Here is a 12662-nt window from a genome sequence, read left to right on the forward strand (position 1 = left end):
GCTCGGCCTGCTGCTCCTGCATCTTGCTCCTCCACTCCTGCAGCTGCTCCAGCTGGATCTTGTGCTTCTCCAGCTCCTTCAGCTTGGCCTTGTCCTCCGTGCGCTTCATCTTCAGGGTCTCCAGCTTCTCCTCCAGGTCCTTCACTTTAGCGCGCAGAGCTTCCTCCTCCTGGGACAGGAAGAAGGATGTCATGTCTTTCCCAACACCTCTCGCTCAAATTGAACGGATGCTGAGCTGCTTCTCTTATGACGTCATTCATTTCACACACACACACATTTTTGTAGTTCGTACCTTCTGGGGACCTCTGAAAAATGCGTACCTCAGGGAAGTTGCCTATCCATTTTCTACCGCTTATTCCCTTTTGGGGTCGCTGGCGCCTATCTCAGCTACAATCGGGCGGAAGGTGGGTTACACCCTGGACAAGTCGCCACCTCATCGCAGGGCCAACACAGATAGACAGACAACATTCACCCTCACATTCACACACTAGGGCCAATTTAGTGTTGCCAATCAACCTATCCCCAGGTGCATGTCTTTGGAAGTAGGAGGAAGCCGGAGTACCCGGAGGGAACCCACGCATTCACGGGGAGAACATGCTTCTTCATGACGTCATTCATTTCACACACACACACATTTTTGTAGTTCGTACCTTCTGGGGACCTCCGAAAAATGCCTACCTCAGGGAAGTTGCCTGGGACCTTTATTATACTCCATCCATTTTCTACCGCTTATTCCCTATTGGGGTCGCTGGCGCCTATCTCAGCTACAATCCGGCAGAAGGCGGGGTAAGCCCTGGACAAGTCGCCACCTCATCGCAGGGCCAACACAGATAGACAGACAACATTCACACTCACATTCACACACTAGGGCCAATTCAACCAATCAACCTATCCCCGGGTGCATGTCTTTGGAAGTAGGAGGAAGCCGGAGTACCCGGAGGGAACCCACGCATTCACGGGGAGAACATGCTTCTTCATGACGTCATTCATTTCACACACACACACATTTTTGTAGTTCGTACCTTCTGGGGACCTCTGAAAAATGCGTACCTCAGGGAAGTTGCCTATCCATTTTCTACCGCTTATTCCCTTTTGGGGTCGCTGGCGCCTATCTCAGCTACAATCGGGCGGAAGGTGGGTTACACCCTGGACAAGTCGCCACCTCATCGCAGGGCCAACACAGATAGACAGACAACATTCACACTCACATTCACACACTAGGGCCAATTTAGTGTTGCCAATCAACCTATCCCCAGGTGCATGTTTTTGGAAGTGGGAGGAAGCCGGAGTACCCGGAGGGAACCCACGCATTCACGGGGAGAACATGCTTCTTCATGACGTCATTCATTTCACACACACACACATTTTTGTAGTTCGTACCTTCTGGGGACCTCCGAAAAATGCCTACCTCAGGGAAGTTGCCTGGGACCTTTATTATACTCCATCCATTTTCTACCGCTTATTCCCTATTGGGGTCGCTGGCGCCTATCTCAGCTACAATCGGGCGGAAGGTGGGTTGCACCCTGGACAAGTCGCCACCTCATCGCAGGGCCAACACAGATAGACAGACAACATTCACACTCACATTCACACACTAGGGCCAATTTAGTGTCGCCAATCAACCTATCCCCAGGTGCATGTTTTTGGAAGTGGGAGGAAGCCGGAGTACCCGGAGGGAACCCACGCATTCACGGGGAGAACATGCTTCTTCATGACGTCATTCATTTCACACACACACACATTTTTGTAGTTCGTACCTTCTGGGGACCTCCGAAAAATGCCCACCTCAGGGAAGTTGCCTGGGACCTTTATTATACTCCATCCATTTTCTACCGCTTATTCCCTATTGGGGTCGCTGGCGCCTATCTCAGCTACAATCGGGCGGAAGGCGGGGTACACCCTGGACAAGTCGCCACCTCATCGCAGGGCCAACACAGATAGACAGACAACATTCACACTCACATTCACACACTAGGGCCAATTCAACCAATCAACCTATCCCCAGGTGCATGTCTTTGGAAGTAGGAGGAAGCCGGAGTACCCGGAGGGAACCCACGCATTCACGGGGAGAACATGCTTCTTCATGACGTCATTCATTTCACACACACACACATTTTTGTAGTTCGTACCTTCTGGGGACCTCCGAAAAATGCCTACCTCAGGGAAGTTGCCTGGGACCTTTATTATACTCCATCCATTTTCTACCGCTTATTCCCTATTGAGGTCGCTGGCGCCTATCTCAGCTACAATCGGGCGGAAGGCGGGGTACGCCCTGGACAAGTCGCTACCTCATCACAGGGCCAACACAGATAGACAGACAATTTAGTGTTGCCAATCAACCTATCCCCAGGTGCATGTCTTTGGAGGTGGGAGGAAGCCGGAGTACCCGGAGGGAACCCACGCATTCACGGGGAGAATATGCAAACTCCACACAGAAAGATCCCGAGCCTGGATTTGAACCCAGGACTGCAGGAACTTCGTATTGTGAGGCAGACGCACTAACCCCTCTGCCACCGTGAAGTTATTATTATTATTGTTATTATTATTATTATGAACGCTATTATTATTATTATTGTTTTATAATTTTTTATACTTATTATTATTTTATTATTATTATTATCATTTTATCATAATTATGATCATTATTGTTATTATTATTATTATTTCATTATTGTTATTATATTTTCTAATAATTATTATTGTTATCATTATTACTAATAATGAGGCAGACGCACAAACCCCTCTGCCACCGCTCTACCGTCCCCTAGGAATAAAAGATAGACAAAACTGCTCTTGGGAAGAAAACACAGACAAAACTGCTTGTAACTTCCGTCAGGAATGTCGTAGAGACATGAAACAAAAACCTCCTGCTTTGGAAATAATTTGTACACCTTTCAGATATGGCATTTAGGTCCCACTAAAACATTAATAACTCAGTTTCACAAGTTCAGATCTTGATAATTGCTACAAATGATGATGACAGTCTGAAGTTTATTTTATTTTAGTTTAATATTTTAGTTTATTTTAACTCTTCTACAACCGTTTCTTTGAACCAACCTTTTTCTTTGAACTGTTTGGTGAACAAAGGCGATGGCTGTTTACGACCCCCGTCCCTTTAGAAACAGCTGTTGCCATGTAATGTGAATTGTGAATTATATTTATATAGCGCTTTTTCTCAAGTGACTCAAAGCGCTTTACATAGTGAAACCCAATATCTAAGTTACATTCAAACCAGTGTGGGTGGCACTGGGAGCAGGTGGGTAAAGTGTCTTGCCCAAGGACACAACGGCAGTGACTAGGATGGCACAAGCGGGAATCGAACCTGCAACCCTCAAGTTGCTGGCACAGCCACTCTACCAACCGAGCTAAACCGGGAAAGTCCAAATTAAAAGAGGAGGCGTACAATCTTTCGTCAGAGCGTGGTGGAAGACTGTACAAAGAGTACAGCCCAGACGTTTCTCCTCAATTGAGCCAAATAATTTTGTCTCTGTTTAATTCCTTGCTTCTTGTCTTGTTTAATAGATGTCATCGGTGTTTAAACCTGACACTATCCAAGCTGATGTTGTGCGATGAACATTTCAGAAAAACGATGCTGGCAAACCGTTTGAAAGATCCGTTCTCGTAGCATGAGAGGCTGCGTATGTTTAACAGACTTTGATCGGGATTCTTTTAGGGAAGTCTGAACTCCATCCATCCATCCATTTTCTACCGCTTATTCCCTTTCGGGGTCGCGGGGGGCGCTGGCGCCTATCTCAGCTACAATCGGGCGGAAGGCGGGGTACACCCTGGACAAGTCGCCACCTCATCGCAGGGCCAACACAGATAGACAGACAACATTCACACTCACATTCACACACTAGGGCCAATTTAGTGTTGCCAATCAACCTATCCCCAGGTGCATGTCTTTGGAAGTGGGAGGAAGCCGGAGTACCCGAAGGGAACCCACGCATTCACGGGGAGAACATGCAAACTCCACACAGAAAGATCCCGAGCCTGGATTCGAACCCAGGACCTTCGTATTGTGAGGCAGACGCACTAACCCCTCTGCCACCGTGAAGCCATTCAGCCAATTAGACTCCAAAGACATGGAGGTCCAATTAGAAAACATACACAAGTCCTAAAAACTTCATTGATTTTATCCGTCATTTCCACGTTTTTCCACCCAGACGATGACCGAAACAGAACACTCCGTGCTTGTCCTCTCGCATTAAATACCAGAAAAGACCTCCGGCACAAGTGTGACAGGATTTGTGCGACGACAAACGCAAACTGACAGCTTTGGCTCGCTCAGAAAAGCCTCATCATCATCGCCTGCAACAAGACCATTAGGCTGACTCGGCGTCATTTCAAGTCTGATCCTCACCTTGCTGGGGCCGGGAGGCGGGGGAGGGTTTCCAGGAGAGTGGAGGGTGGGGATGACCGGGGCGGCTAGAGGGGTCTGGGCCGGCGTGCTGGGTTCGCTGCTGCTCATCTCGCCGGCCGACGCCGAACTGGACGCCTGGCCCTTGCCTGCGGGGCGACTTGTCTGCTGGAGAGCCGAATATCAAACATGGTCAATGATGCGGAAATAGAAGAAGTAGTGAGCAGTTTATTTATATCCTGGGGTGTCCAAACTTCCATCCATTTTCTACTGCTTCTCCCTTATGGGGTGGCGGGGTTGTGCTGGAGCCCATCCCAGCTGCACACGGACAAGTCGCCACCTCTGGTGCCAGTTGTTCCAGAGTCTGGGGGCTATGGCCTGGAATGCCAGGGTTTGAAATGAGTTTTCAGAATCTTTAGAAGACCCTAGCCTGATGCTACAATTATCATGTATATATTATCACACAACTTCAGTATGCTTAAAGTCCGTTCCTATAGTTATTATCTATTGTGCTAGAGCTGCATTATTTCTATCTGTGCAAGGACAAAACTTCTTGTCTGAGGGGTGGCCTCAGCGGCAGATGTAATCGTTGTTTTAGCCCGCTAACAGCCAAGGACTTCAAGGACCGCAACGAAGCAGAAGCAAGGAACTCACAAGGCCCAGCACATTCCGTCACATATTGTGCGTACTGGACCTGCTTTGCATAATATATGTGACCACTCCTTTTAGAGGCGGCCTCAGTGATGCCGACTATGGAACTCCTGAATAAATATAGGGACACGGGAGCTGAGCCTGAGAGCGTAGATGCGAGACTGTGACAAAGTGCACAGCTCCATGCGTTCTCCTCATGAGCTAAATTGAACTCTTGTCTCTGCATGGTTCCTTGCTTCTTTTCTGATTAATAAATGTCATCAGTGTTTGAACCAGACACCTGAAGACCGGAGTCAGTGATGTGAAGTGAGGTGAGGGGCCCCATCATGAAAAGTCAGGACTAAAATCTTAAACTATGGACTGGATTCTCACACTATTATGTTAGATCCACTACGGACTGGACTCTAACTCTTATGTTAGATCCACTATGGACTGGACTCTCACACTATTATGTTAGATCCACTATGGACTGGACTCTCACAATATTATGCTAGATTCACTATGGCCTGGACTCTCACTATTATGTTAGATCCACTATGGACTGGACCCTTTCTAAAATGCTAGGTCCTTTATGAACTGGACTCTCACACTATTATTTTAAATCCACTATTGACTGGACTCACACTATTATGTTAGATCCACTATGGACTGGACTCTCACACTATTATGTTAGATCCACTACGGACTGGACTCTCACACTATTATGTTAGATCCACTACGGACTGGACTCTCACACTATTATGTTAGATCCACTATGGACTGGACTCTCACACTATTATGTTAGATCCACTATGGACTGGACTCTCACACTTATATTAGATCCACTATGGACTGGACTCTCACACTATTATGTTAGATCCCCTACGAACTGGACTCTCACACTATTAGCTTAGATCCACTATGGACTGGATTCTCACACTATTATGTTAGATCCACTATGAACTGGACTCTCACACTATTATGTTAGATCCACTATGGACTGGACTCTCACTATTATGTTAGATCCACTATGGACTGGACTCTCACTATTATGTTAGATCCCCTACGAACTGGATTCTCACTATTATTTTAGATCCACTATGGACTGGACTCTCACTATTATGTTAGATCCACAATGGACTGAACTCTCACTATTATGTTAGATCCACTATGGACTGGACTCTCACTATTATGTTAGATCCACTATGGACTGGACTCTCACATTATTATGTTAGATCCACTATGGACTGGACTCTCACTATTATGTTAGATCCACTATGGACTCTCACTTTATTATGTTGGATCCACTATGGTCTGGACTCTCACACTATTATGTTAGATCCACTATGGACTGGACTCTCACACTATTATGTTAGATCCACTATGGACTCTCACATTATTATGTTGGATCCACTATGGTCTGGACTCACACTATTATGTTAGATCCACTATGGACTCTCACATTATTATGTTGGATCCACTATGGTCTGGACTCACACTATTATGTTAGATCCACTATGGACTGGACTATCACACTATTATGTTAGATCCACTATGGACTGGACTCTCACACTATTATGTTAGATCCACTATGGACTGGACTCTCACACTATTATGTTAGCTCCACTATGAACCGGACTCTCACACTATTATGTTAGATCCACTATGGACTGGACTCACAAGATTATGTTAGATCCACTATGGACTGGACTCTTACACTATTATGTTAGATCCACTATGGACTGGACTCTCACACTATTATGTTAGATCCACTATGGACTGGACTCTTACTATTATGTTAGATCCACTATGGACTGGACTCTCACACTATTATGTTAGATCCACTATGGACTGGACTCTTACTATTATGTTAGATCCACTATGGACTGGACTCGCACACTATTAACTAGGTCCCCTGTAAGGTTTCTCATCGTCATCCCATTGGGTTGAGTTTTTCCTTGCCCTGATGTGGTTGTGGCTTGTGCAGCCCTTTGAGACACTCGTGATTTAGGGCTATGTAAGTCAACTTTGATGATTCTGTAACCGTCTTAAGTCTCTTTAGTGTTGACTTCTTCAACACACCACCATGCAAGCCCGTGGTAATGGAAGCCCTGAAAAGTTTGAAGAGGGCTCACCTTGGGCCGCCTGGCCGTGGTCTGAGGAGGAGAGGAAGGAGGAGAGGAGGAAGGAAACAAACAGGCAGGGTTAGTAATTGAAGGCACCGACAGCAAGTTCTAGAAGTTTCATCCTGCACCAACAAAGCAAGCGTTCTGCAATCATGAATGCAAAAAAACCACCAAGACATGTTTATCTCCTCTGCGAGCGTGACCCAGACCCTCCGCTGGACCACGTGGGTCGGCCGTTCCGAGCGACTGGCACCGCGGCCGTGACTTGAATGACTGCATTGTGTCCAATGGGACCGGGTCCAGAACGGAACAGAACCAAGGACACATACAGGACACCAGGGGCGAGTCAACCGCATAATGAAGAGGGCCGCGGTTTTAAGAGTCTTTTCCAGCGCGTGCAGCTAGTTAACAGCATTTAGGAACAGAAGTTTAGTTAATCACTAATAATCCTTCTTTCCTCAGTTGTATTTCTTTACACTTCGTCCTGAAGATATAAACATACCGTATTTCTTTGAATTGCCGCCGGGTATATAGTATGCGCCTGCCTAGAATTACTGCCGGGTCCAATTCGTTTCGCAAAATAATTAGCGCGTACTTAGCATTAGGCTCAGGATTAACGCCGGGTCAACAAAATATTATTTTTATTAGCGCGTGTCTAGAATTTCCGCCGGGTCAAACTCGTTTCGCCAAATAATTAGCATATGCTTCGAATTTCCACCGGGTCAAACTCGTCACGTTACGAGTGACACTTCACCTGTCATCATTTTCAAGATGGCGGAGGCTGATTTCAATCATTTGAAATCGCATAAAGGGAAGAAGATTAAGAGCTATTCAGTAGGATTTAAGGTCCAAGCTATTGGATATGCTAAAAATAACAGTAAGCAGCTATGTTTTATTAATATACTGTATATAGTATGCGCCTGCCTAGAGTTACTGCCGGGTCAAATTCGTTTTGCAAAATAATTAGCGCGTACTTAGCATTAGGCTCAGGATTAACGCCGGGTCAACAAAATATTATTTTTATTAGCGCGTGTCTAGAATTTCCGCCGGGTCAAACTCGTTTCGCCAAGTAATTAGCATATGCTTCGAATTTCCACCGGGTCAAACTCGTCACGTCACGAGTGACACTTCCCCTGTCATCATTTCCAAAATGACGGAGGCTGATTTCAATCATTTGAAATCGCATAAAGGGAAGAAGATTAAGAGCTATTCAGTAGGATTTAAGGTCCGAGCTATTGAATATGCTAAAAAGAACAGTAAGCAGCTGTGTTTTATTAATATACCGTAGCTGCGTGTGTCAAATATGAGTCATTAAATGACTCCCGCCTCCTGGTGGTAGAGGGCGCTAGTGATCCTTCTTGCGACTACTCGGCTGCAGAAGAAGTGACAACAAGCAGCAAGAGTGAGCAGCGATCGCTTATTTTTTCCTCTCGCTTGCATTTTTAACATGGAGGATTACATATCTAAAATAAAACAGTTTTCTAAACTGGACTTTCAATGGAAGCAGGAGGTAATCAAAGAAGATCTCCATCGAGACAGAGAGACTTTTAAAACTGAAGAAAGATAAGGAAGACTTCTATAAACAAGTTATCGATGCTTTTGTGAATTATATTTATATAGCACTTTTCTCTCGTGACTCAAAGCGCTTTACATAGTGAAACCCAATATCTAAGTTCCATTTAAACCATTGTGGGTGGCAATGGGAGCAGGTGGGTAACGTGTCTTGCCCAAAGACACAACGGCAGTGACTCTATTGGCGAACTCAGGAATTAAACCTGCAACCCTCAAGTTGCTGGCACGGTCACTCTACCAAACGAGCTATACCGCCCCTTTTGATCAGAAGGAGCTAGGCATGGACTTCATTTATAAGTAAAGGTAAGACCATAATAAAAAAAATTTTATTTTATTAAATGTGCTTTTCATGATGGTATCCTTACATCACACTCAAATTTATAAGCGCAGGCCTAAATTTACCGCTTGCCTTTGGTAAACGCCGGAGTGAGAAGAGGTTTGAAATTAATTAGCGCCCCGGCAGCAATTCAAGGAAATAGTGTACAACAATAGTGTATTTTAAATGAATAAAAAAGGTTTAGTTTTAATACATTTACACAATTCATAATTTACGCATATAGAAACGAAACCACATCCACCGTAAACATGAATGTGGCTCAACACAATTAAACCTTAGCGTTGTCGTCGTTGGCTGGTCAAATTTTTCAGTTCCCAAACGTTTATTGAGTGTTGTTCAAAGAAAAAGTGATGTAACACAGTGGTGAACATGCCCTTTCCCAACTACTTTGGCACGTGTTGCAGCCATGAAATTCTAAGTTAATTATTACGTGCAAAAAAATAAATAGTTTGAACATCAAATATGTTGTCTTTGTAGCATATTCAACTGAATATGAGTTGAAAATGATTTGCAAATCATTGTATTCTGTTTATATTTACATCGAACACAATTCCAAGTAGAACGTCCACCGTGTATTTTAAATGAATAAAATAGGTTTAGTGTTAATACATTTACACAATTCAATATTTACGCATATAGAAACGAAACCACATCCACAGAAAACATGAATGTGACTCAACACAATTAAACCTAAAAGGTGTAGCATTGTCGTCGTTTGCTGGTCAAATTTTTCAGTTCCCAAACGTTTATTGAGTGTGGTTAAAAGAAAAGGTGATGTAACACAGTGGTGAACATGCCCTTTCCCATCTACTTTGGCACGTGTTGCAGCCATGAAATTCTAAGTTAATTATTATTTATGAGTTTGAACATCAAATATGTTGTCTTTGTAGCATATTCAACTGAATATGGGTTGAAAAGGATTTGCAAATGATTGTATTCTGTTTATATTTACATCGAACACAATTTCCCAACTCGTGTGTAGATGTGAATTGAAGTGAATTATATTTATATAGCGCTTTTTCTCTAGTGACTCAAAGCGCTTCACATAGTGAAACCCAATATCTAAGTTACATTCAAAGCAGTGTGGGTGGCACTGGGGGGCAGGTGGGTAAAGTGTCTTGCCCAAGGACACAACGGCAGTGACTAGGGAATCGAACCTGCAACCCTCAAGTTGCTGGCACGGCCACTCTACCAACCGAGCTAAACCCTTCCGCTTGCTCAATTGAAAAGTAGCCGGCCTGCATGAAACTTTCCAGCGCTCGTCTTCCTGGGCTTCCGGCGCTTTGAACGCTTTTATTGGATCAGCGCTCTATAGGACAGTCCTATGGGAATATGAGCCTCGTAAGCCAGCGCGCCATGCAGCCTGGAAGCGGATGTCGCCAAGCAAACGTGCGAGCGTCATGACGGTGATCTGTACCTTGCGAGGTGCCGGAGTCTGCCTCATCATTTTGGCGCCAGGAGGGAAGACACAGGAAGAGGTGATGAGACAGGAAGACAAGGACGGACAATCAATCAAAACGCTGCAAATGGCCGCTCCTTCCTCGTCCTTTCATCCCAGCCCCTCACTCCCCTCCGGTTCGTTAACATCCGACAAAGGAGACGCCTCTCCTCGCCTCTCCTCGCTCAACCTTCCTCCTCCCCCGCCGAGCCTTCCCAGCCAATGTCCTGCTCCCGCATTACATCACCGGGCGCCCCTCTCCTCTCCCCCTTCCCGCCGTCCACCCAATCGTCGCCACGGCGACCGCAGCAAGGGGCGGGCCGGAGGAGAGTTCGCCGGCCGGCGGCGAGTGACGGAGACGCAAAAGAGACGACGGGAAAGGGCGGGCCGGCGGAGATAAACGAGCCGCAGCATCGCGGATGGATGCGGCCTCCTCCCGTCTCCTAGCAACGCCGAAGCATCCCTGCGGTGGCTGCAGCTACAAGTCGAGGAGCTCAAAGAGCTCATGGGTCTACTGAAATGAGATTTTCTTATTTAAACGGGGATAGCAGGTCTATTCTATGTGTCATACTTGATCAATATCGCCATATTTTTGCTGAGAGGATTTAGTAGAGAACATCGAGGATAAAGTTTGCAACTTTTGGTCGCTAATAAAAAAAGCCTTGCCTGTACCGGAAGTAGCAGACGATGTGCGCGTGACGTCACGGGTTGTGGAGCTCCTCACATCTGAACATTGTTTACAATCATGGCCACCAGCAGCCAGGGCGATTCGGACCGAGAAAGCCACGATTCCCCCATTAATTTGAGCGAGGATGAAAGATTCGTGGATGAGGAAAGTGAGTGTGAAGGACTAGAAAAAAAAATAGACGGCAGAGCGATTCAGATGTTATTAGACACATTTACTAGGATAATTCTGGAAAATCCCTTATCTGCTTATTGTGTTACTAGTGTTTTAGTGAGATTATATGGTTGTAGCTTTACAACCTGAAAGTCGGAGGGGTGTGGCCACGGGTATGGTGACTGCCAGTGTCTCCGAGGGAAGCCACGTTTCTCAACGAGGCGAAGGCGTTGGGGCCGGACCGAGATTTTTTATTTTTTTCCCTCCTCCACTCTGTTTGAAAAGTACCGCTGATCGGGCATGTGGGGACATTTTACGAGCAAAGGAGCATGTTCGGCAGCGCGCGCACACAGATTACTTACAAGCAGACGCGGTATGTAGACAGAAAAGGGAGAACGGACACATTTTGGTGTTAAAAGTAAAGATAAAGGTGAAGTTATAACACTGAAACACCCTCAGGAAGAGCTGATTTAAGACATGGCTAACGTCCATCCACAGTGTCTTAGCTACTTTTAAATCACTAATCCTGGCCTCCAAGGCGACAAATAAAGTGAGTTTCTAAACAATACAATTTAGAAGTATAAAATAGTTCACCGGCGTCACCGCTAACGAAAGCTAGCGCGCCTGCATGTAAACAAATGCCATGGGTGGATCTACACCTGACATCCACTGTAATGATACCGAGTACAAAAGCGTATCTAGTCGATACTGCTATGTATACATCGATTTTTAATTGTCGTTTATTTTATTTTTTTAAATTCTGGACACATGAGGACTTTGAATATGACCAATGTATGATCCTGTAACTACTTGGTATCGGATCGATACCTAAATGTTTGGTATCATCCAAAACTAATGTAAAGTATCAAAGAAGAGAAGAATAAGTGATTATTACATTTTAACTGAAGTGTAGATAGAACATGTTAAAACAGAAAGTAAGAAGATATTAACAGTAAATGAACAAGTAGATTAACAATCCATTTTTTACAGTTTGTTCCTCATAATGTGAACAAAATAATAGGTGTATAAATGACACAATATGTTACTGCATACGTCAGCAGACTAATTAGGAGTCTTTGTTTGTTTACTTACTACTAAGGACTAAATTGCAATAAGAAACATATGTTAAAGACAATATTTACATTTTTATTGTGGACCCTATTATTTAGAAAAGTATCAAAATACATTTTGGTACCGGTACCCAAATATTGGTATCGGGACAACCCTACAAGAAGGGTGGTCCCCACAAGTCCAGATCAAAAACTTGGTAACCATTCCAAATGATACACACAGCCTGTAGAAAGGGTGGTCCCCACAAGTCACGATCAAAAACTTGGTCCCCATTCCAAATTATACACACA

The 12662-nt window shown here is 44.9% G+C and overlaps 1 protein-coding gene across 14 annotated transcripts in view; it reads right to left on the reverse strand.

Moving 5' to 3' along the window:
* The window catches only part of dctn1b (dynactin 1b), a 93337-nt gene that overhangs the window by 43089 nt on the left and 37586 nt on the right, over positions 1-12662 (reverse strand). For 5 of the 14 annotated variants that reach the window (XM_061886167.1, XM_061886166.1, XM_061886175.1 and 2 more), the window contains 4 exons: positions 10443-10460; positions 7126-7146; positions 4364-4528; positions 1-169 (listed from right to left, as the gene is read on the reverse strand). The exon at positions 1-169 is cut by the window's left edge and continues 29 nt beyond it. In XM_061886167.1, coding sequence (XP_061742151.1) covers positions 1-169; positions 4364-4528; positions 7126-7146; positions 10443-10460 — 373 coding nt within the window. The remainder of the gene's footprint in view (positions 170-4363; positions 4529-7125; positions 7147-10442; positions 10461-12662) is intronic. The other 9 variants (XM_061886170.1, XM_061886178.1, XM_061886174.1 and 6 more) reach the window with 4 other exon arrangements.

Source organism: Nerophis ophidion, linkage group LG24 (genome assembly GCF_033978795.1).
Source record: "Nerophis ophidion isolate RoL-2023_Sa linkage group LG24, RoL_Noph_v1.0, whole genome shotgun sequence".
Classification (NCBI taxonomy): domain Eukaryota; kingdom Metazoa; phylum Chordata; class Actinopteri; order Syngnathiformes; family Syngnathidae; genus Nerophis; species Nerophis ophidion.